Source organism: Bombus huntii, chromosome 4, assembly GCF_024542735.1.
Source record: "Bombus huntii isolate Logan2020A chromosome 4, iyBomHunt1.1, whole genome shotgun sequence".
Taxonomy (NCBI): domain Eukaryota; kingdom Metazoa; phylum Arthropoda; class Insecta; order Hymenoptera; family Apidae; genus Bombus; species Bombus huntii.
The window spans coordinates 11,274,794-11,300,323 of record NC_066241.1 but is presented as its reverse complement, the minus strand read 5'-3'; the positions used below and the strand labels follow the sequence as shown (position 1 = coordinate 11,300,323).

General features: G+C 34.0%; 2 protein-coding genes and 2 long non-coding RNA genes across 4 annotated transcripts; 2 read left to right on the top strand and 2 right to left on the bottom strand.

Moving 5' to 3' along the window:
• Positions 1–868: 868 nt before the first annotated feature.
• On the top strand, positions 869–9,745 carry LOC126865152 (beta-1,3-galactosyltransferase 5). The gene is made up of 4 exons (XM_050617332.1): positions 869–1,015; positions 5,778–6,371; positions 6,732–8,075; positions 8,106–9,745. Exons 2-3 carry the CDS (start codon positions 5,816–5,818, stop codon positions 7,244–7,246), a joined length of 1,071 nt encoding a protein of 356 aa, XP_050473289.1. The 5' UTR covers positions 869–1,015; positions 5,778–5,815; the 3' UTR covers positions 7,247–8,075; positions 8,106–9,745.
• On the bottom strand, positions 1,421–5,771 carry LOC126865163 (uncharacterized). The gene is made up of 2 exons (XR_007689454.1): positions 2,861–5,771; positions 1,421–1,732 (listed from the first exon to the last, which is right to left on the bottom strand). It is a non-coding gene; the product is annotated as an uncharacterized LOC126865163 (long non-coding RNA).
• LOC126865165 (uncharacterized) lies at positions 8,865–10,854 on the bottom strand. Its single transcript, XR_007689457.1, has 2 exons — positions 10,579–10,854; positions 8,865–9,029 (listed from the first exon to the last, which is right to left on the bottom strand). It is a non-coding gene; the product is annotated as an uncharacterized LOC126865165 (long non-coding RNA).
• A 583-nt stretch (positions 10,855–11,437) lies between these two features.
• Positions 11,438–24,653, top strand: LOC126865140 (protein tramtrack, alpha isoform-like). Its single transcript, XM_050617305.1, has 5 exons — positions 11,438–11,791; positions 11,889–12,242; positions 12,892–13,021; positions 19,407–19,963; positions 20,751–24,653. The coding sequence occupies exons 1-5, from the start codon at positions 11,480–11,482 to the stop codon at positions 21,006–21,008; spliced, it is 1,611 nt and encodes a 536-aa protein (XP_050473262.1). The 5' UTR covers positions 11,438–11,479; the 3' UTR covers positions 21,009–24,653.
• Positions 24,654–25,530: the final 877 nt, after the last annotated feature.

Genomic DNA, 25,530 nt, shown 5'->3' with positions numbered 1-25,530 from the left:
TATTTGTATTATTTATCTTAACTAAATACACGTGAAATAATATATGTGTATTTAAATACAACAGGTCACAAAAATATTCGGATACTTACCACAGACAATTTTTATAAATACATTATATGCATTGTACGAAACTTTTTGAAATTTCATTAGCACTATAGTGAGACATAACTATCGTGAGTATAATAGTAAAATTTGAAATTCAAAAGTATACATAGAGGCTATAACACATTTACTGCAAGCATGCGTTTAGTAAAACATTAGTATACAGCGTGAATAATAATCTTAATTATACAATTATGCACGGATTAGGATAAGGACACATATAATGTACAAGTACACGTGTCTTTTTAATACTATGTAGTCGAATATTGACAGATCAAGTGTATTAATACTAGTTCAAAATCATGATCTCTAATAAAAATTATATCAAAGAAATGAGAGAATCGATAAGGTTTGTCACTTGAATTTCCCGCATTTGACACGATGCGCAAGGCCGACTGAAGAGGGTGCGTCCAATAGACGGCGCAGAGTCGTAGGGTGGGAACACCGTGTTCACCATCGACTCATGGCTCAAATGGACTTCGCTCTTTGGCCACGGCATCTCACTGTGGGTTTCATATCCTAGCTAATTTTTCTACACATGGTTCGATCTGTCTCGGTCGTATAGAGAGGCATACGATTAAACAAATAAAGAGGAAGGGAAAAATGAAGGGTGTCAGGAAAAAAAGGAACAGAGCTGTTGAACAATCCGAGATATCCACATTCTGTTGACGTTCACGTAGCTTTTCCTTTCGAGAACGCGCGTTTACGTTTTCTTGGCCCAATAGTGATATGCCAGCCGTTAAATACGACGTTGTCGTTAACGTTCATCTAGCATAACCTCAAACTCCCTGTGATTACATTATACTACGCTTCAGCGACGTCGAGGCATTAATGTCAACTGTGCCGAATGTGTAAGACAAGATTTCTAACTGGGCGACAGATGCTGCGAAGTCTTCATTGCTCTTTATCGCACGTAAGTTGTAAGTATAATTTTTCTGCTTTTTTTCCGTTGGGTCGGGTCGGGTTACACATTTGCTATTTTTCGGTACTGTGGCATGATGCTTTTGTTTTCGTTTCTCGATAGAAGCGTTTAGACGATAGTAGTGTTTGAGGATGATGCGTATGTTGCACGATTAACAAAAGCTTCTTTTTGTTTCATGTACATTCTTATGAGAAGATGAATTATCACTCTAAAAGAAAACAATATATGTATATTAGAAATTGATTAAATGATATTATAGTAACATAATAAATTATATATTATAGTATATCCTTGTTTTATATATAGGGTGTCCCTATTTTTCCCGTAAAATGACACCAGCATATTCTAAGAGTAAAAATAAGAGAAAAATGTTATATACACATAGGCTTAAAAATGCTTTCTTAAAAAATTATGACAAAAACAGTTACGGTTTTCATTATCGATACACTATAAGAATAGAAGAATAGATAGATAAGAATAGATGTCATTAAGATGGAACTACATAAATCACCAATTTGTTCATATACTCCATTGAACGAAAACTAGTCTGTTATTTTGAATCTTTGTTATAATTTTTTAATAAAGCATATTTGAATCTATGTTTATATAACATTTTTCTCTTATTTTTAATCGTAGAATATGATACTAGCATTTTGCGAAAAGAGGTAGAAATATCCTGCATATTCTCATGACAAGAAAGTTAGCTTCCTGAAAAAGATAATATATTAAACGATTTACTTAGAAATTTATATTTAGAATATAATGCGTATATTAATATTCTATAAATTTGACAATTATAATAGAAATATTTAATAATTATATCATATATATTATATTAAAAACGATATATATTAAAAAGATATTTGTTTAGAAATAAAAATTTCGAACATTATTATTTATAAAAATATTTAAACTTGCGAAATTGATAAGGGAAATTATGTATGTACATTGTTTCATAAATTATCTATCTAATTGTCGAGGCCCGAGGTGTGTAACAAGTAACAAGTTTCTCTGTGACTTATTAATGAAGCATGTAAAGCAACCAGCTTTGTAATGTTTCCTTTGTTTCGAGGAAACAGAGATGAGGATATTTAGAAAACAAAACGTGTTTATACTATAATATTATTTTGCAATACAATAAGTTTCAAACGTTTTCGGAATATCAAAAGTGAAGGTTCTGGAATGTTGATTTTTTCACAGCACTTTCTAAACGCTGCGTAATTTAGCACGGTTTACAGTAATATGGTGTTTAAATTTGTTCACAAAAATATTTGTAGTAATTTTTCTTTCAATCTCTAAAAGTTACAGATAATTAACAACTTATAAAAAGTTAATTAAAACGTTGGTAATATGAATTTTATTTACTCAACATAAAAATGTTCTGTATTTAAAATAAAAAATTTATGTAATTAAAATAGTAAAGTCAATATAATAATTCTCTGCATTTGTTATGATATCATAAGTGCGGAATTATTTATTTTGAAGTTGGTAATCATGTAATGAAAGCTAATCTCGGGTGAAAGGTTATCACCCGTTATAAGTTACCCTTAACAGTAATCATTTGCATTAAAATTCCTCGAAACAATGAAATATGTAGTACATACATCACACACATACGCGCGCGCGCACACATACAAAGTAATATATACGTGTGTATACATTACTGTGCGTGTGTACATTACTTTAAAAAATAAATAAATATATATATTACTCTTTCACATGCACAAAATTATGTTTTTCACACTTGACTTATTATCGTGTGTATTGATCTCGTTAAATACGAACATTAGTAGCCAAAGAATGGAATTTATATGTAACAAGTTTTTTGGTACTTACACGAATATTTATGTATCGATTAAATAAGTCGTGACGCAATTGCTATGTTCTTTCCTATGCAGCGGAGTGTCCCATATACTTTCCAAGATCTAGTGATCTAGGATGTCTATGAAGTAACGAAAGGCTACCAGCCTTATTTTTATATTTCCATATAAAAGAGATAAAAAAATTATTTTGAGTCGCACTGAGTGCATCGAAAATACACTGATTTTATATGAAAAAATAATGTAGAACCTGAACAAGATGTTTTAGGCTTTGAGGATCGTTGAACACTGCCACGTCGACCGAATGGCCGATATATCCATGCGATAAGCGCTGTAATTTTTTGATAAATAGCCGGTGTCACCAGCTATTATTCCTACATTACAGAAAACAATTCATTAAAGAACGTTATGTTTAGAAATCGAACGAGAATGTCGACAGAAGAGTTTTGAAAATTTTGAACTGGAAAAAATGGCTTCCGAAGGGAAGAATACTTTTTATCTATAAGAAAAATATCGTTATTATCTTTTCATCAAATTTTATATAGTTCAATGATTAAATAATATGTAATAATCTTTGCATTACATATTACTTTGAAGTAATTATTGAATGATAAAGGGATATAAATAAACCAAATGGGAACGTTACTGGGTTGAAGTTCCGAAAGGCCCCGGTAACCTATCGACTCGAAATTTGATGGCGGTGGTAGACCCCAAATATAAAATATTAAACATTTTTTGGACATTTAGAAATGTATACATTGAATTCTGTCTATACAGACGATATTAATACAGCCGTCGTTGCTGTAGTAGTCATCGCCGTGAACTCTTAAGTAGGCGATGATACAGCAGCAATATCCGCCTCAGTATCTATAGGGTGTTTCAAGTAAAATAGATCATTGTAACTTCAGCCGCACAAAGGATGTTTTATATTTTATTTAATTATTCCTTAAAGTGTTTAAGCTATCAAATGCTGGATTAACATTAGTATTAACCTAAGCCAGCTTGAAAACTAAAGCGGAATGGCGAAATATTTTGCGTATAACTCGAAAACTAAGGCCAACCATTGGTTACCTGTATAGGAAAAAGTTGTTCAAAATATAAAATTTCTCAACATATTTTGAGATCACCGAAATTGGCAAAGTAGCCTTTCGACAAGAAAAATATATAGCTTAGTCCTAACCGATATTACTCGTACTTTTCTATCTCCATCCGGACAGTATCCGGTACGGTATCCAAAATTACACTAAGTACGGTGTAACCCAATATTTTTTGGCCAGCGAAATTAAGATGTAAATATAACGTAGCTTAAAAAGAAGTGGCCGGGTTGTAAGTGGAACACCCCATAGATACCAAAGCCGATATCACTATTGCATCATTGGCTGCTCGACAGTCGACGGCGATGGTGACGTTATTTCAGTAATGACGCTTGCATTAGTAACATCAGTATAGACAGGATTTAATGTACAGTACTGCAAGTTCTGTATCAATATCTTGGAAATATATCAATAAATAAATACCAGAAACTAAAATTTTATATTTGCGGCTCACACTCTCCTGCTCCCCTTTCATCAAGCCTCCTCAAATTTCATGTCTATCGGCCACCAGGGCCTTTCGAAACTGAAATTAATCTATACGTTTTTAAACAAATGCTATAACCTCGGAGAGGCTATATTTGAAACATAGACTTTTAAACTGTTCACGGTCATGGGAGGATGAAAATTATTCAAAGGGATAATACCTAACTCGCCTATACCTTCCTGTGCATTATTAACAGAACAAATACAAGATGTGCCAAAAGTTTTTAAATGAAATTATAGTTATATAATCACGTATGAGATATCTCTGTCCTTAAATTGTATAAAAATTAAATTGTCTACAGATACAACGAGCAAAACATAACACGTTACACAAGTTACACATATCAAATAATTGTCACATTTTTATCTATATTAATCTCAAGTATCAGTTATCACTGATATGGTATCATACAAGATCACCAACTTATGTACAAAAATATACAAACTATATTTTATATATAGCTAGTTATAACATTTCCTGTGAAAAATCCTGTGAAAAATCAAAGATAATTTATCGACGTGAGCACCGTGTCAGTCGTCCGTAGGAGATTGTAGAATATACACGTACATTTAAATCGTTCACTTATAATTCATCTGGTATGCACTTTCATTTAGTTTTATTATAGTTTCGCCTCCTTCAAATGTTCAACTGGCCGCAAACTCTTTTGCCATTTATCAGTGAATGTTATTAGCGATCTAAGTTCGACGTTAGTTCAAGGTACACCTAAAATATCGATAATTGGCTGTCTTTCATCCAGCTGGAAGCATACCAACTCAAAAGTCTACGCGTTTCAACGTTGATTCTTGTTGAATTGATATTTAGGTATTGATCTTTAATTTGTCAACCTCTGGAAAATTAAACAATCTTATTATTTTGTATTATCGCTACTTGTATTGTAATATTCAAGAAATGATCGACTATTAAAAGTATATGAACAAGGTGAGATACAATATTGAAGATTATAGCAGTGAGTTGTGACGCACATGTTCTTCACAAACGAAATCACTGTTGTATATACTCCTCAACTTATATATCTACAGCTTGAACCGTCCACTTCAGGAGTTCACGAACATTCCCGTTATTATCTATGAAAGAAATATTATAGAGCATATAATCATAATTCATATATATGAAAATAAAATGTATAGAACCTGATAAAAAAACGCTTTATTGAAAATTTCCAGAACAAGTGCTCACATCTTGAGAAGCAAGAGTTCCCTGACCTTTATAGACTTTTCTTTCATTTTCTTGAAATGTGTAGAAAATACGATACCAAAGTTTGTTCACCTATTTACGAAACACTCTTATCAAAATGACGAATAAAAAAATCTAACGCAAGTGTTTATCTTCTTCAGCCGGACTTAGACGTGTATGATGTAAGGGACTCGTTAGTATGCTGGATAAGCGGCGACTCCATGCCTCCGGTACGTCGCCTTACACTCTGATTTTCGTGGTCGCCTTGGCACTGACTGGATGCTTCTCCTTCTGGCTTCACATCGACAGCTCCGGTTCACCGACGCCGTACAGCAGCGGCGCGTCGGCACCGGGATATCTGCTAATCCTTCCCGGAAACGTGACGCTCTCCCCGCAACCGTATTTACTGCACGAACTTTCGTTCGGTGACAAATCCACCTTGATCGACATAAAGGACTTCCGGTTCACGATCAACAATGACCCGTGCAACCGGACGCACCCGTTGCTGCTGATGCTGGTTCATTCGGCTCCCGAAAACTTTGTTAAGAGAAACGTGGTCAGGGAGACATGGGGCCAGCAATCTCCGGAGGTGGCGCTCCTCTTCTTCGTCGGCTCGTCTGATGGATATCAGACGATGCTGGAAGAGGAGAATAGAAAATTCAAAGATTTGATACAAGGCAACTTTCTCGATGCCTACAGAAACATGACTTACAAGCATGTGATGGCATTGAAGTGGGCTACGTATCATTGTCCAAGTAAGTTTTTGTGTGATATTTTGAATAATTCTTTAATCCATTAAATATAGCGAAATTCTTTTCTTTTATTGCCAGATGATATTTCGTTAATTCTTTCATAGCCGATGATAAACGTATGTTTATTATCAGGTATTCTTAAGAAAGATTTCTTAATATTATCAAATATGCCTAGAACTTGCAATATCTTCAAACAATGATGGAATTCCAAGATTATTTTGAATATTATTCCAATAGGAGAAAGAACTGTTATGGGCAAATCTATAATTGTAAATTTCTGTGATAAATATGAATTTATTACGGAAATATATTCTTTATAAATGTGAATTTTCTGAAAGATGTTCCTTTTCTTTACCGTTTCAGGTGCCAAATATATATTAAAATTAGACGATGATGTTTTTGTTCATATACCTGCCATGCTGGATTTCTTGACGCGTGATTTATCGCCATGGGGAGCCAGACGATTGATCCTGTGCGATCTTCTACCCACGGGTACCGTGAAGAGATCCTGGCGTTCCAAATGGAGAGTCTCCCCTCGAGAATATCCTGGCAGACACTATCCTGCGTATTGTGCCGGATGGGCTATACTCTACTCTCCCGATAGCGTATTTCTTTTGTATCGTGAGGCACAGAAAGAGCCATATTTCTGGATCGACGATGTTCATATTACCGGGACGTTAGCTAGGAAAGTAAATTTAACACAAACCTCTCTGCATTACTTGGTGCTAACTAACGAGAATATGCAGGACCTTCTATCAAATCCAAATTCTCGTAGGGAGTTTCTGTTCGGACCTCCAAACCTTACTGAAAACGAGATAAGAGCCTTACAGAGCTTGGTCACTAAACCACGGCCTAGCAGCGAAAGCCTAGTGAACTGAAACATTTCGAATGAGCGAAAGACATTTATGCATCTGTGATCATTTTTATCCTCAAGATAATTTTTCAGATGAAAAAGCGTCGTCGCGATTTAAAATTCTTTCATTTGCCTATCCCCAGTAACCTTTAGATATAAACAAGGGTTAAAAATTAATTCTCAAACGAAATATTTCGATTATTAAATTTTATTAACAATAAGGCAGATGCATAAATCTTTTTCTTATTTAATACGACAAAAAATTTCTCTGGTACTTGATATTTTGCACACTTTTCCTGCATTTCAATTCTCTACGGATATAATTCTCTTCGTGAGTGTTCAATTTTTTGCACAGTATTTTTACAGTATTATACTTCGTTGCAAGGGAAATTTTTTCTAAATATCGAATCATATATTTCGGAATAATATAATATTTTTTTATTGTGGTTGGCTTTTCCATAATGATACTATAAGAGTAATATTATAATTTCTTTCGTAATTTTATATCTGTGTGACGGCTATCTTACGGCTATATTACGTAATCAACGTTTCAATAAAATTCTTAAAAGCGTGTCTGATTTGATGAAGCGCATCACAATCAACGCACAATGATTTGTATATTCCTTGTTTGGTGTTGTATATCCGACTAATTTAATTAATACTATCTGACTAATTAATTAAAAATGATCAAGCGATGCATATCATATTAACATCGCATAATGAAATTTTCCTTTTTGTGAATCAACTGATGCAAAAACAAATGTATTATAATCCCAAGATTATAGGGCCAGAAAACGATCGAGGAATAAAAACAAATTTATAGATATTCAATTCAAAATTTAAGATATCAAATTGTTATATAAAATCTGATTATATGAAATGAGATTATATGAAATCTGATTATATGAAATGAGATTATTAGGTACCAATAAGTAAAACCCCAAATCAAGGGTCCATTCGCGAGTTAGGAGGGCTTAAAAACTGGAAATTCTTGTTCTTGTAACGCGAATCGTTTATCTGACGATTCGAATGAAATTCTAATTTTCAGCTCCTTGAATGATTAGCGAAAACATGGATCTTGAACCTACACGCACCTTTCTTTCTATCAATTTTCATATTTATCAATGATGCAATATACCTCAGTATACGTATGTACACACACACACACACACACACACACACACACACACACACACACACATACACATATGTTATAATTATATTCAGTTGGTTTGCTAGGAGAGTAATACAATTGAAAATATTATATTTTTCAAGCAATATGTTTTATATAAAAAGTTTCCCATTAAAAATTGCAATTGACAATAATATATTTTTCAGGAAATCTATTTAATATAGGTTTCAAATTGGAAATTATTAATTACTTAACTATTTAACAATGAAATCGTTTTATAATTAACGGCAGTGTTTGGAATCTTGTTCATTTATTAGCTTAATCTCCAAATCTGTAGTTTTGGTATTTCCTAAATTCAATTTTGGGCTAACTTCAACTAATTGATTATGCTCGCGTGTAACTATTTCTTCTAGTTTCATCACCCTGGACGTTTTGCCAGCTAAGTTCTCTTGTTTTGGCTACTGATTCTCTATATCGCATTTGAAATATTCTGAGTTTGTGTAATGTTGCATTATCTCAAGTTCACATTCTATCTTTTGCAACCTTGAGCTCATTTCATTGTTAGTACCCAATTGTATAGTACACAATTCTGTAATTTTAGCAGTTTGTGCTTCTGTATGTTTATACAATTATGCAACTTTTTCCCTCCCTGCATTCTGCCATTTACGTTTAGCACCTATAGATAATAAATTACAAGAAAGGTTTTACGTTCTGGGTATATATTATTTGTGTATATTATTTACTACTAAAAAAAGGATTAAAATATTATTTTAAAGTATGTTATTCTTATTAAATAGTATATTTTCATCTTAATAAATACATTTTTTCTATAGAACTAATTTTTTCATTATAGAAGTAACAATTTTTTAAGTATATCAACCTTCTGGCAAACCGACGATATACATATTTAAATCTCGGTTGTTCTGTCGTTTTCTCTCTTTGTTTCAATCTAGAATACAACGAATACGATTTGCAAAAGAAGCGCATGAATTTCTCTGTAAAATGGCGAGAGAGAGAGAGAGAGAGAGAGAGAGAGAGAGAGAGAGAGAGAGAAAGAGAGAAAGAATATATGTGTTAAACGGTAACAATTAATATAATACGCTTCACTGTTGCTGCAATGGAGATCTGTAAATTCTGAATTGTTCTGTATACACTTATAGATATACGTACAAAATGTTGGTGACTATTAGTTAGCAAAGTATCATGTCTATTATTCTCTGATGTGGATTAAACAACCTTTTTTTTATTTATTTAATTTATATTAACTATAGCAGCATTTTCGTCACATTATGTAGAAAAAACCGAAGGTTTTTTCATTGTATATTATCGAACATGTTTATATAGTAATGGAGTAAAATACTTATAATTTCAATAAACTACGGATTGTTTCAATTGCACGCTATCTATAACCCCAAAAATAATTTTATTCGCTTTTTGAGACATGTCGAATTGTTTCGAATATTGACTTATATGTGACGAAAAATACGAATTACTTCGAACATAATTTAATATTTCGAATTTTTCTAAAAAAATTTAATCTTGTAGTCTTGAGACTTCGTCATGGAACTGCGGATTTTTATGCAAGTTCATATTTTTATTAACATAAGTACGGAAATGTAATCTACGTAAAAATATATTTGATCTGTTAAATATTATAACAAGTACTTCACTTTTAATGTTTTTTATGTTTTTGAATATTACATGCATTTTATACATTTTTGTAATTTCAAATTTCGCATAAATGCATAAAAATCCGCAGTCTATATATAATTTCTTATATCTTATTTTCTATATCTTATACATGTAGTCCCTTATATTATACTTATTATTTAAAACACGTTACTTATAAATAATCTATGATTTCCTAGATTCACGCACTCAAAACTTAAAAATTCAAGAATTTCATCGAATTATGTTCGAAGCTACTCGAATTTTTCCAAGATTAAAAAACTTCGAATCGCTCCGAAATAAAAGTTCAAACGCCCATAAAAATTTGTATCTTCATAATCGTACATACTGTCTTATCATCATTCAAATATATACAATTCTTAAAAAAGGGAGAAAAAGAAGAAAAAATATTTCAAAAGATGCAAGAAACGTAGTTTTTGACAGATCGTCGATAGATGTCACTCTGAGTCGGCTGCTATATTGATCAAGTTAGATTTTCTAAGGACGCACGTTGATAAGATCTCAGTATTTGTCGATTGTATGAGAAATTTACTCACGATATCAACATATCTGTCGGTGTGATTTTTGTGGAGTTTACCGCCCGCCATACGTGGTATCTTAATTTTTCGCCTATGACGTCATTTATGAATTACACAAGCGTCACCGCTCAGTCTGTTGTGGAAAATTTCGTCGAATATATGGCAGCGTCGAGTGAACACTGTTTTTCCTAATAAACACCGAAAACAATCTCGATATCGGAGTGCATCGTGTTCACCAGCGGATACCCTGTTAACCACGATATTATCGTCGAGGAATCCTTGTTCGGACTGAAAGTGAGCAATTTCGCTCTGTCTGCCTTTTATCGCGATCCTCACGAATCTATATCTATTTGTTGTGTGTTAAGCGATTGTAACCGTATTGTTGAGCTGTCTTTCTTTTGTTTTATCTTCTTAAAAAATCATTTGCGATAAATTTCAACAGTTGCACGAGTAGTTTCTACGTTTTTTTTTAGAAATGACAACTCGCTTCCCCGCGACATAAGTTGATAAATTCGATTCGAGTTTTTGTCGTCATCGAGTAGCTCGTTTCAGTTAAATTACGATAGCAGATAAATTGTATTTTCATCACGAGTTATTTAATAATTTTGTGTTCCACGTAAAGGAAATTATACATTTTGACGACGGTTTGATGTTTATAATTACTGACATGAACTTTCATCAATAATTTTATTTATCGCAAGCTTCTTGTTTTCTTTGTTTTTATCTTTGTGGAGGATGATAGAAATTTATTCAACATTGTTTGCCGTTTATTTTTGGAAATCTCGTGAAATGAATTTTGTTAATGATATATGATATGGGTATTATTTCACATTTATATATTTCATTATGGGTAAATAAGAGAACAATGATTTTACAGATATAGTTACAGTGTTCGGAAGTTATTCGACTATTTGCTGTGATGTCGATGCAACAGTTCTGTTTACGGTGGAACAATCATCAACCAAATTTCATTTCGGTGTTTTCAAATTTGTTGAACAATGAGACTTTGGTGGATGTGACATTAGCTGCTGAAGGCAGACACCTTCAGGCACACAAAGTTGTTTTGTCTGCATGCAGCACATATTTTCAGTCATTGTTTACTGTAAATCCGTGTCAACATCCAATCGTCATATTAAAGGATGTAAAATTCTCTGACTTAAAAATCATGGTTGACTTTATGTACTATGGTGAAGTAAACATATCACAGGATCAGTTACCATCTATCATAAAGGTATTTTGAAACACTTTAGAATTTATTTTGGTATCATTTATATTTATTACAGTAATAATGTAATTTGGTATAATTTTCCTTGCATTTTTTTTTATAGACTGCAGAGAGTTTAAAAATAAAAGGACTTGCAGAAATGCACACTGCTTCTTTAACCAAGTGGCCAAGTGGTAGTAGTGAACCTGGAGGAGGAGATCGTGGGGAATCTTGTTCACCTAGCCCTTCTCCATTATCACCATCCTTTCGCAGAAAGAGATTAAGAAAATCATCGACAGGATCAACATCTGGATCTGGTGAGAAACCAGAAGAAATGAATGAAATCACTTTAGTTGCCACTAATATTGTAAAACCAGAACCGTTGATAGTTTCACAAGAAGGTAGCGAAAGTCTAAGAAGACCTGTTAATACTAGTACTGAATCTCAAGGAAGTATTGATGAAGATCAAATATCGATCGTAAGTATATTTGTTTAACATATTCATTGCAATGCATATTTATATAGACTTTCCGTTCACGTCACTTATGACCCCACTTCTTATAAGCGCCACGAAATACAAAGCAAAGATGGAAGCGCACGACAAACTAGACGACAATGCAAAAAATGCTATGAAGAAAATGTGAAGAAATTTGGTCGAGAATTTGCAAAAAATCGCACAAAAAAAGTAACCACATTCTGTGGAGATTGTACTAGTAACCCTTATTATTGCTTGCCGTGTTTTAATGTGGTTCATCGCAATATGCCCATGTAATCATTTAAAAATTGTTCATGAATAAAACAGTGTTACATTGTCTACCAATGCACCTTGTTTATTATGCTTTCTTAGTACTATTAAAAACTAATATTAATCTTAGGAATGTATAAGTAACAATGTGTTATACATATTTTAAAATAATTTAAAGAATCTCCGACCTTCGGAGACGTAAATGGAAAGCTCAGTGACGATTACCGGTGATCGTCATGGTATTGAATGTATTAAATATTATTATTCCTAAAGTATTTATATATAAAAAGAATATAAAATATTATGTTTATTAATTGATATATTAATATTATAGTTAATTTTTATATAACGTATTAAAACATAAAACTGTCATTCATTTCAGATGAGTAACATGGAGAATAGTTCGGCAACAACTCCCGCACAAAGTGATGGCTCATTACAAGATGTGAGTCAACAGTCAGGAGGAAACGTTGCACAGAGTACAGTTTCTTCACAACCACCCGCACATCAGGGTAAGTAACTTTCCTTAATGTGTGCAATTAGTTTGAGATTATTTTAGGATATTTGATATAGATTTGTATATTTAAATATTTATAATATATATTGTAAAATAATATAAGAAGGAACTTTATGACTTCCAAATATATTCAATAAAAAAATACTTGAAGTTTATCATAAGCGGTAATTTAAAAAAATATTAGAAATAGTTTTTGTATATACAATATAAGTAGAATATACGATATAGATTATTTTAATTAATTACATGTAAAGATATATATCTTAAAAATTAAGGCCATTATTAATAATTAGATTTTACAGATTGTCCGAAAGAAAGATTGCTTATATTTCAAATACTGTTTCAATTTTTATCAAATATATGTACATATATTTGGTAACTCTGTTCCTTATTTATGCACAAGCGGCAATAATTCAATTTTAAATATGCATGATGTATCTGTCTCGCACAAATATCTTAGTAGTTTAGTAGCGAAACAAAATCTATAGCGAACGTGGTGGGTATCGAAATTGCATGCGAACAAATGATACTTACACACATTATATGCTGGCACAGATGCGTTTAAATGTACTGCACAAGGAAAATCAACAGACGTTTGACATGAAAATAGAGCGAAAGTTGAGAGGAAAAAAAAATCATAATTAGTAGTGCAAATTTCTATAAGGCTAGTCTCATTCATGAAATTCATCATGGTACACAGATACATAGCACACAATGTATAATGTTCTTTTAGAGGACAGTAAAATCGGGCCTTAAACATTGTTGAGTGTGTATGTGTGCCTTACTCTGTCCTTTAATTCATGTAATAAAAAGCTGGACACATTTTCCTATATCAAAAATATGTATGACAAATGTGCTTTAAAATGTATCTGTGCCATGCCACGATATTCTATTCTTAATATTCCCATATGTATACCATTATTTCCACACAAATTTTTACAAATATATTTCCATTCTTTTCTGCTTACAGCTTAGCATCTTCATTTTATTTTCTTACACACATAGTAGCATAAAGCAATACATTTAATTTCAATTAGATATCTTCTTCCGATTCTATAGTCTAATTACTACGATTGAGCCAATTATTGCCGAATTGCCTATTTTATTTGTTATTATCATACGAATACATTACCGCTACCAGGTTTCGATATATTTATATATATATATATATATATGTAAACAATACATTTTTAATAATCACGATTTTATTATACTACACGAATATTTAATTTCTTTTTGCCTATTAAAGATCCTTATCTATTCGATTTCTAAATATTCCATTTGAAAAGGCAACACACGTCTCATAAGTATTATATATAATATATACATATAATATATTATATATATATAATATACACCTATAATTAGTATTTATCTTTGCGCCAATATGAAAACATACATACTGCCATTAACGAAATAATATTCCTGTGCTCTGACCAAAGTATGAACCGGTCTGTTCCACAGGATTGCAATGGACTATTATGGAGCATACATATCCACGTTTCGCTCTGTCCTCGTGTCAAACGAATCTGTCGATCCAAGCGTCATCAGCTTTTACCACGCCCGAAATAACAGCTTCTTCGACCATCAGCGATCAGTACTCTGGTACCAGCACGACTGGTTCCAGTTGCGCCCTGACGAATTATCCGAACTCCTCGCACGGGACATTGCAGCACGCATCGTCAAGTGGCCCATCACCGTCGGCACAGTGTCCGAGTAACTGCCAGAGTCCTTGCGCCAGTCCACAGACCGCAATTAAAAGGAAACGATCGACAAATCCGCAGGCAGACGAGAATTTTATCAGAGCGTTAGACGCCGTTCGATACGGCGGTATAGGGTTCTGTAAAGCAGCCAGAATGTTCGGCGTGAACAATCGAACACTTTGGCTGGAATACAAAAAGCGTGGTTACCCAAACAATCGACCGAGCTTGAAATCGAGGGTCAAGCAAGAAGTGAATTCCTCACCACCGCCAGCCCCGTCGGCGCAGCCGGTTAATTCGCAGAGTCCTACGCCCATGGGCCCTCCCACCACCCCACACAGTACACACAATACCCACAGCACGCATACCATGCTAACCACTCATAGTCCTCATACGATGTTAAGTGGTTACATCGATAGCAGGCATACGGATTACGCATTGCCCAGCACTACAATGCCAATCAATTTACACGGCGTTAACTACAACGCGATGTGAGCCACTGGCTATGACACGCCGATACCAACGGTCACTTGTATAGACGAGCTTGAAAAGTATTAAATACCGAACAAGCGTGTGGAGGAAGAATTTTAGATCGTCAATACTCATCCGAAAGAGAATGCGTATTCTCTCGTTAAATGAAGAGAAACGATACAGTTTTAGATATTTTCTTTGCCTAGTTCATACGTATCTATAAAAGTGCTTTTCGACTAACGCAATGATCTCGAACAACTGAAAACGTCAGTATATCATAGTTTATACACTACAGATTTTTTACATGATGGATACATGTATATTATAATGGAAAATGTTGTCGCTGGAGCTCGTTGACTTGTAATTCTTAACGATTGTACATATTTCTTTCCTCGCTGGTTCAATCCTAGAAAGAAGCGGAAATCTTGTCACCGTTTTGGAAAAACAGGATCGTGTAAGAGCTAAATAAATAATTTCATCAGATACTCGTTGGAATCAATTAGAATAATAAATTGCGAGTGAACGAGTTCAGAGTGGACGACGGCAACTCTTTCTCTTCGAGCACCGGAAGTTCCGGCGAAGGGTGAAGAAAAAAGAAAACAAATTCTGGAACAGGTTCCTTTAGTTTAAATCGTATCTTTTGAAATTTGAATTACACACGAATGTGATAGCGCAGGAACGACCATATGCTGATAGCATATACTTGCAAGTTTGTAATTTCAGATATTTATGGGCGAACTATTGAAGATTTTTTAATTTCACGTTTTTATCGATGCACGATCGGTCTTCACACGAATATCGATATAATCTAAAGTTGGTGGAATAATCTTACGCAGATACGTCGGAATTATTTCGCTTTCTATCAACTTTAGCCTGTACCATGTCGCGACATTTTTGTACATAGTGAATAAAAGTAGCGATAGTGAAACATAGATCAAGAATATATAAAAAATACGTAGCTAATACATCCTACGGAATTAACGACTTATCTACGAGCGAGAAGTGAAACGCAATGCGTCGTCAATACATGTATTACAAATAATTTACAATCGTTGAAAATGAATATACATTTTCTGACGGATCATAATTATCTGTAAAGAATATCTAAACTCGTTTATATTTTTTGTAACGAGTATAACAGCTTTTGTGAAGGTTGCACTGTTTAAAAGAATTTGTTCAAAATTTTCGACGGATTATTCCGCGTAAAAAATTCTATTATACAGGGTGTTTCATAAAATACATAATTGTAAGGTTAACTCAATTATGAAGTGAAGAAAATGTCTGTGAATCCTGGTGATTCAGTTGAAAAAGTAGTTTACCGCTGTATCTGCGATATCATGTAACATTTCATTCAAATATAATTCTCGTTGTTTTTGCAATACTGTAATGTCACGATAATTGCCAGAAAATCAGGTGACACGGCCTGCAATTATCGTTTATATGCGGGACTTGATCCTAAGTATAGATACGGATGCGTTGTTTTGTCGAATGTAGAGGGCGATAATGCGAGTGACAGAAGAAGAAAAGAAAAAGAAAAAAAACATATCTATTGGTTTATGTTACATAATACTAGCGCAACGATGAAATACTTTTATCTTTAATTTTTTATGAATAAAACTTCTATCAATTGTCAGGTTTTCCTGACTGGAATAAGATCAAACACGATACAACTTGAAACATATTTATTTATTTAATGGCATCAACTTATATTTTTTCGCGCATTAAATATCTATATAAAAAAGATTTTAAATATATCGTATATCTTTTCTTAATCAAAAGAAAACTTATAAATACGTTAGTAAAAATTCGATTTTCAAAAAATCAGAGATTAACAATTGCCATTGTTAAATTAGTATTGTTTCGTGGAAATTTTGAATTCGGATCAAATTACACTACACTTAGTCGTCGTGTCAAAGAAAACGCCAGGACCTGTTAAGGAGGGTTATCGCCCCCAGTGGTGGGGATGACTTTCATGCAATTGGGAGGAACATCGCGTCTGGTAATCATTAAAACATTGCTGTATATCGAATGAGACATTTTATAGCACACCCTGTACATAGAGGCAGCAGGCTACAGGGTATAGTAGCACGATTATTAGCGTGCAGGATCACTTTAGTACAAATACTGTGAAGTTCTTGTACTGTCTTTCGTTTTAACCGAAAATCAGGTAATTTTCTAACGTATTCGAATTGTTCTTCGATATTTACGAAGGATTAAATGTACAATTTAATTTTTTTCAATTTCATCAAAATTTATCGCAATTTTCATTAGTGAATTATCTGTTTTTTTTTTTTTTTTAAGTATGTAATTAATATCAATATGTATATTATTTACATGTATAGTTCCGATTGATTTAGGATGTTGTAGCCTATAAGTGCTAATTAAGTGCAATATCCGCGGGAACAAACGTTTTCCTGACTAACTCGTCGATCTGTTAACGTACAATTACACGTATAACCTAAAGAGCAAAAGAAAAGAGTAAGGGAATACAAGAAAGTAATGCATGTATTGAAAAATAGATGTGTACGATGTGACAAATTATCATTGATGGTTCGAGAATTTTTTCAATTTTCTTGGAGAAATGATTTTAGTTAATGTCAACATTCGATTTTTTAATTCCTTTTACTACGAAAACTTACGATATTTTTTTAAAATAGACAAGGATTAAAGTTTCTCGACAAAATTAATTGTATAATAATTTTCCTGATTTTATATTTAAATAGGAAGAGAGAATGATGTATAAATGTTCCATTGAAGCGAGAAAATATTATATTACGACGCTAGAATTAAAACGAATACTATCTTCTTGTTCAGCATTTAAATAGACGCAAATGAATTTTAATGTACATAACATAACTTTTTTTGTTTATTTGTACGAACGAGTATTATCACTCATTTTTGCGTACTTGGCATTTAATAGAGTTGGAGATCCACATTTTTAATTCGTACATGAACTAAATAACGAAAGATTTGCAAAAGATTTGCAAATTTTTGTTCCTCTGTCTTCGTTTCTATAAATTAGACTAATAATGAAAATATCAATTCACAAAGTAATTGCATTGTAAAATAGTTGAATTGTAAAGTGTACGTAGGAATCGAAATTTTCCCCCGAAATTTTTACATCGATCACATGAAATCTCAATGAAATTCTTTCATTAGAAAATAATTGACTACTCGAGATAACCGATTAATCATTTTTAGCGAAAATCGAGCGCGTTTCGCTGCTTCCTGTTTTCGTTCCGAACGTCTGTACAAAACGATAGATGAATATAAAATGTTAAAGAAATGTTGATCGTAATGTACACTATCTTAAACATTGATACTTCGTAAAAAAAAAAAGGAAAACAGAATAAATAAGTGAGGTGTAAAAAAAAGCAACTAGTTTAAAATCGGTACCGAATTTTATATGCAGAGAGTCGAGTTTTGATGTGTCAATGTTATTGTATAACGCCTTTAATAAATCTCGTGAAGGAAGAATGAACTAAAAGTTGTTTCTGGCCAGGCTTACGACTCTGTTCACGTAAGATATTCGTTTTTTTTTTTTTTTTTAATCTTTATTTATGTAGCGATTTTCCTGTATAAAAAATAAACTTTTTTATTTACGAACTACCATCTAACTCTTTCAGCAGCAAATATCTGTGCCCGCATATTAATGAAATTTTGTCGTTTGCATACACGAAGAGCACGTTTTAACCACTATCACCTGATTGTGAGTGTTCAGTAGTTTCAGTGCTATAGTTTGTTCAAAATTAATTTAATTACTCATGGTCATTGAATTCTCTCATCCCTCTCATGATCTTGTATATCGTTTATATACAACTTTATCGATAAATAATATTTATTAGCTTCTATATTTGTAGCAAAATTTTATATATCTATTACGGTACGTTTTATCAAACCGTTCATAAAATATATTCGAAACACAAAACATCGAGTCTTTCTTATCTGTTTTAGTTTAATTAGACCATCCTCAGCAGGAAGTTAGATAATAAAATTATAATTATGACGGACAAACTATAGTACTCAGCCAATTACTAATTACTAAATAAATCGTCACAATTACCGCATTTAATAAATTATCCCCTCCTCCTCGTATGAAACATCATGGACGCTTTAAAAAAAAGTTGAAGAAACTTTGTTTTAAATGTCCACTTTCATTCATGTCACCTCTGATCTCAACTTCTAACATCGTTTCCCTTTCCGTTCCAGTAGTCTGTAAGCAGGTAGGCCCGAAGAGGTGTCGTCTGTTGCGTCAGCCCCGGGTGAAGAAGGAATCGAATCATTTGTCGCCAGACAGCGAGACGTCTTCACCTCATATCGTCTCGTCTTCTATCTATATGACGGCGCCGACGTTGAACCTGCCACAGACGTCGAGGAGCTGGGAGGAAACGAGAATCTCGTCGCCACCGCAACCGATTCTGGTGAACCAGCCTAGTCTGTTGACGGTGACCACCTCGACGAACCTGTTGACCGTGCCTCAGCCATCCTATTTGATGAAGCAACACTCTCATCCGCTCTTGTCTAGTCAGCAACAATCCAGCAGTGGGAATTACTGGATGCACAGGCAACACTCGAACCCAGAGTTTCCCAGGAGGACCACCAGTCCATCGATCGTTGTGGAACCGGCGCCTGTTGTTAAAACGGAAGAGGAAATCAAAGAGGAACCAACTATCGCTACAACTACTATGGAGACTACCGCAGGGTCCACATCATCTGGCTTGAGGGTGAAAACCACGGAACTTAGGCGGAGTTCCTCATCTCCACAAGTATGGTATATTTAATAGTAGAATGCGGATGTTTATGCACTTACGAAGGATTTAAAAGCACGCACATATAGATTGTTCAAAGTAGAATACGTACTTGATACGTTGCTTAGCGAGCGGAACAAATTTCTCTGTAAGTTGGATTTCCTTAGTTGTGCTTATAAAGCTATGAAGCATAAACATTCGCAGTTCAGTTGTTAGGTGATAGCATTGGGATTTAAGCGTTAGAGTGTACAGACGATCGATGATATTGTTGATATTTCAAGATTCTCGACGAAAATGTAGTTTATCAATAAATATTGATGATATTGTATTGACGACATGTATCGATCCTCTCAGTTGAGAAGTTTGAAATATTAACGATATATGTTGATCGTTCGAGAGTATGCTAAGGTTGCGACATTTAGGGAGAAACGGTTTGGTAAAACCATGGCTTATTAAACGAAGAGGACTTGTATAAATAGTTTCAAGAAAAATATTTTATTTGTACTACGAAGTATTTTCTGAGAAGATACTTTGGTTACTTTTAGTTGAAGATTTGTAACGTCTATTTATTTGTATTTATTTTATTCTACCATTGTCATATTAATGTATTGAGTTATTGAAAAATTGGACCTCCTTGGAACAACGTATATGTATGATTTATGGCTTAAGTGAGAAGAATTTTAGTTCAAATAGAAATTCCTCATTTACATGTTCCAAGGGGATGATTTTCATTGGCAGACGTCTATAGACAAAATGTTAGAGCAATTATGAAATTAATTGATAAAAAAGTATAAATTTGTTACAGACGACGGGCAGGGAATCTCGAGAGAATACAGGTGACCTACGATTCGGTCACTGTCCAGTGTTACGACCAGGGCCAGCTCTGGGTTGCAAGCACTGCTGGAACACGATAGACGCCCACGGGAGGACACTTCGAAGGAAAACGAAGTATCATTGTCCGGAATGTCAAGCCAACCTCTGCATCGTTCCCTGTTTCCAAGACTACCACGAGCAACGACGAGAGTTGAAGCTGAAACCTTTACCGAAAACCAGTTCAGTTTAACGCGTTTACGTCTGTAAATTCGGGTTTTCGAATCGTACACGTCAATTTTGAGTGTGTGTCTTTTAACGAGAATCACAAATTGAATAAAAATTCTTCAATTTGTGATTCACAATTACCGAATTAAGTTTTGTCCTTTCGTCGAGGTTCAGTTACGTCTTTGTATATATCGATACACCTCGTTTTACGATTTTTGTGAACCTTGACGATGGTAGTACCATGGGAAGTTAACTATTGATGGTTTAAAAGAACCTGAAGGAACTGGAATAACAAGTCCTTTTTGTCCACTGTTTTGTGCATTGTCGTCTGCCTTGTCAGACGATATTTGGAGATGAAAGCAAAGAAGATGAATTGAAAACGAAAGTTCCTAAGGATATTATTAGGACGACACGGGCAGTTGTAAATTAATTAGGAGCGAGAGTTTTGATAATCATTCGTGCTATTAGATATTAAAAGGACTGGGATGTTATTTAAGATTCTCTGATTTATTTTCAACTTATTTACAATAGGAAAAGTAAGTTCTAATCTAATTTGTAAGTGAAATTATGTCTCTTGTTACTGGCTTCAGAAATTTTATGCATAATTTTCGACTGGGAAATATGTACATTAATAATTTCACCGTTTTATCTAATCTAGAACAATTTCTATTTCTGGTGATAGACATTTGAGGGAACTAATTTACTAAAAAAGAAAAAAGTCCACGTTTCCTTATCAATCGTATAATTAAAGAAACTATTTTTCTTGGGCAACTTGACAAACAGGAAGATACGATAGAGGTCTTCACTAGGATAATGAAACATTAGTTCTGAATTTGTGTGACTTGTTGCATACTAAGAACATACAAGGAAAAGATAGATTCTACTTGAGAAGTAGAAATAGTACTTAATCGACGTGCACTTAATCAAATCCAATTAACGCGGATTAAACTGAGACTTGATCAGACCAACAATTAATACCCCATCAAGTTCAATTAATTCTATCTTCAACACATCCCAATCCAACTTTAATATATAGAACTTAACCGTGGGCTTAATTATGGGATCCAGCAAAAAGAAGAAAACTCAAGCTTAACTCATGGAAGATCAAGCCAAGCTACCTGAATTTTAATCTGATCTGTCACAAACACACGTGCAGCTCTACAAATCTCAACCCACACGGTTTATTCGATTCGACATTAAGTCCCAAATCATTTGAGATTTACCTAATTAATCGAAATCTAAATTTCTCCTTTAACAGACCAGAAAATTGACGATCGAAGTAGATTGTCATTTGGAAAGAACAACATCGTCCAATGATCGCTCCTGCAATGACGCACGTGTTGCGTCATCGAGAGACTCTATCTACTGGCAACGTTCGTCCACAGATCTCTTAATTAAAAATTGTATTGCTCGTTTCACGACATGCGTCTAAGAATTTCCTCAGGAAGTAAACAGAGTATGTTTGGACGGAAGATATCTGTGAGGCTTGGAACAGCAGGAGACGCGGCTTTGACGACGCCGAGCGTCGCAAATATTAACACGAAGGAACGATGGTTTTACGTCCGGGAATTGAAACGAAGCCACGGTAGAATCCTGTTAGAGCAGCGTCCAAGAATATCCAGGTATTTGCCTATCCCTTTCCTCCTCGCTTTTGTACTCTGTCGTACCTTCTTCGTTGCACCAGAAATTGTCCTCTACTGTGTCTCGTGAGAAAGAGAAACGCCTGGGTATAATTGTGAATTATACGTTAAATTATAATTGTGTAATTTATACCATATCGTATATAATTAATCTAAGGGATGAGTTTCAAGGACAACAGTTGTTTGCTATTTAATTATACGTTAATTGTCGTTCTTTCGTGAACTCGAGAGAAACCCAACGTCGTTCTTCTCGAACTTCTAAGTTGATTAGAAGTGATTACAGGCTGTTTCATATAAGCAGAACGAATCACATGGATTCTTCAAAGGTAGAGGAAATATTGCGAAGTAAGAATCGAAGAAACGATTTTTATATAAGGTTCTGGTTATTTGAAACATTCTGTATTTTTGCATAAATACTCACTGCTGTAGCCTGTTTATGAGCAACTGGTTACTCAAGGCCGTTTGACCATGTCGAGTATTCAATTAAATATACAATCAATTAATTGCATCGTCTCTTTCTTATTTTAAAAACGAGAGAAAAAGAGCAAATTTTGAAACAAAATCGACATTTGTATAATCATTTGGATATACATATATATACAAATATAAATGTTATATATATATATATATATATATATATATATATATATATATATATATATATATAATGTGCAATACAAATACTTATAAAAATAAGTAAATAAAACACGAGTACTTAAAAAAGGTAAGCAAATAAAAATACACGTACCATTTGCTTGCTCTGTTTAAAAATTCTACACTGATTTTAATTAAAATTGTACGCGATAATGACTATGGGACCTGAATAGATAAACAGGCTACAGCTTGTTTCTACCAATTAATTTATTCGTGGTCGTGTAAATAACTTGATGGCTTAATTGTACATATGTACTTCTGTCGACTTCCGGTTCCAAGGGAACTTTATACATTGATATTCGCGAAACAGTCGGATCTGATCGTTTTGATATTAAAGGGAGGTCTGCGTGCTGGCTGTCGTGTCGCAGATCTCCAACGAGCCTTCGTTTCCAGTGAAACGTGTATTTTCTGCATTTATTCGAAGAACTTTTTCTAGGATAACAAAACGGAAGAACCGATTGGTTGCTTCGACAAAAAGCAACGGAATCGTCGTGTCCGTCGAGAGAAAAAGAAAAACGCGAGAGGAAGAAACAAAGAGTATAGTTTTCTACGAACGAAGGAGAGGAAGGAGTCGTGTCTTTAAAACCTTTGAACCTTTGCTGAAAATGAAATATTTTGCAGCCGTTTGCAGAAGTTCTATTATATTAGATATATATAATATGTATAGAGATATATTTGTTACAGAAAATGAAAGACGCGGCACGTGACTTCGTGTTGTCGCGAAAGAAACGTGCATAAAACGAGAGTGTGTGCATCGTATGCAATTTTGTCCGGAGAAACGATTTTCGGTTCGATGTACGAGAATGAGTGAGCGTTAAGTTTGTTTTAAGAAAGACACTGTAATATAAATTGGAGGACGGATATCGAGGAAATATTTCGTTCTTCCGTTTGGAAGAATCTTTTTTGTTTTCAATGGATACACCCTGTCGCTTGTTAAGACAGAAAGAGAGAGCTTGGTACAAGAGAAAATGTATTTTTCAGCCTGTTTAAGGATGCGTTACGATATTCTACGTTCTGCAATCACAAAGATGTCTCGCGCACTATACAAAGTAAAATATAAGACGTCAGAGAATGTAGCATACGTGCAATATATTTTTTCTCGGCATCACGAGTATATTATGCGCAGTTGTATCGATTAAGTATATTTTATGTAAAACTAGCGACGTAAGTTCGTAAGTTAAAAATAAAAAGAATGTGATCCAACACGGCTGTAGTGACAGTTATGGAAATACGTATCGTCGTCTTTTCTGTTTATTTCGAAGATACGATCGTGATACGATCGTTTCGAGACAGGATTAAGTTCTGGTATCTTTTTTACTGTTTTATCTGGATGCAAATTAAACGAATAGATTTGCACATACATGTTTATTAATGGATCTTTAATGGACTTTTTTGTACGACTTCCAAGGAAATGAATTCACTTTCGCGACTGTCGAGATTATGCAAAGACCAGTCAAGAATTTGGTTCATTCTACGAGTTAAAGTTTAAAGTCCTAAGACTACCGAGCATTCGAAACTTGGAAAACTCCCTGGAAGCTTTCGCAAAGTACCCAAGATCATTAAACGCAAATTTCTCAAATTGCACAATTTCGACCAAACGTTTGGAAAAACGAAACACAATCGCACACTTATCCATCTTCATCCTTCTCCGAGTTGAAGATCGACTTACCTCCAAGACACTTCCAAGCATTTAAAAATTCAAGAAAATCGAGTCTCCATAGGAGTCTAGAAAATTCTACAAATTCTTAAGACTACCAAACATAAGTTTTGCAAAATTGCAACTTTCACCTGAAGATAACACGAGGCTCCGCAGTCGAAACCACTTTCGTCCAATAATCACGCATTCGTACATTAACACAACGTGTGATTCGATCGTGTTCTCGTCTTGTAAACCAGTAGCCACCTTTTTACAAAAATCGTATTCAAACTCAAGGCTACCAAACGTAAATTCTCTAAAGCTGGAACTTTCTACTCGAGTCGAATGTCACGGTGGTCATCGATGACGCACGTGTCACTAGCAACAAGTCTCTTACGACGATGAAAATTAGGCAGATTTCAAGAATTTCTAAAAACGAATGGTTTAATAAAAACACAATAAAACGTAATACAATATAACGTTTTGCGAAATCGAATGTGAACGCTGCGATATATTTCGATCTGTCGCGGTTCCCGGGCTAAGATATATCAAATTTACGTGACTATGAACGCGTTAATACGCGAGTTTCATCTTGCACAAACGCGTTAGTTTTCTTT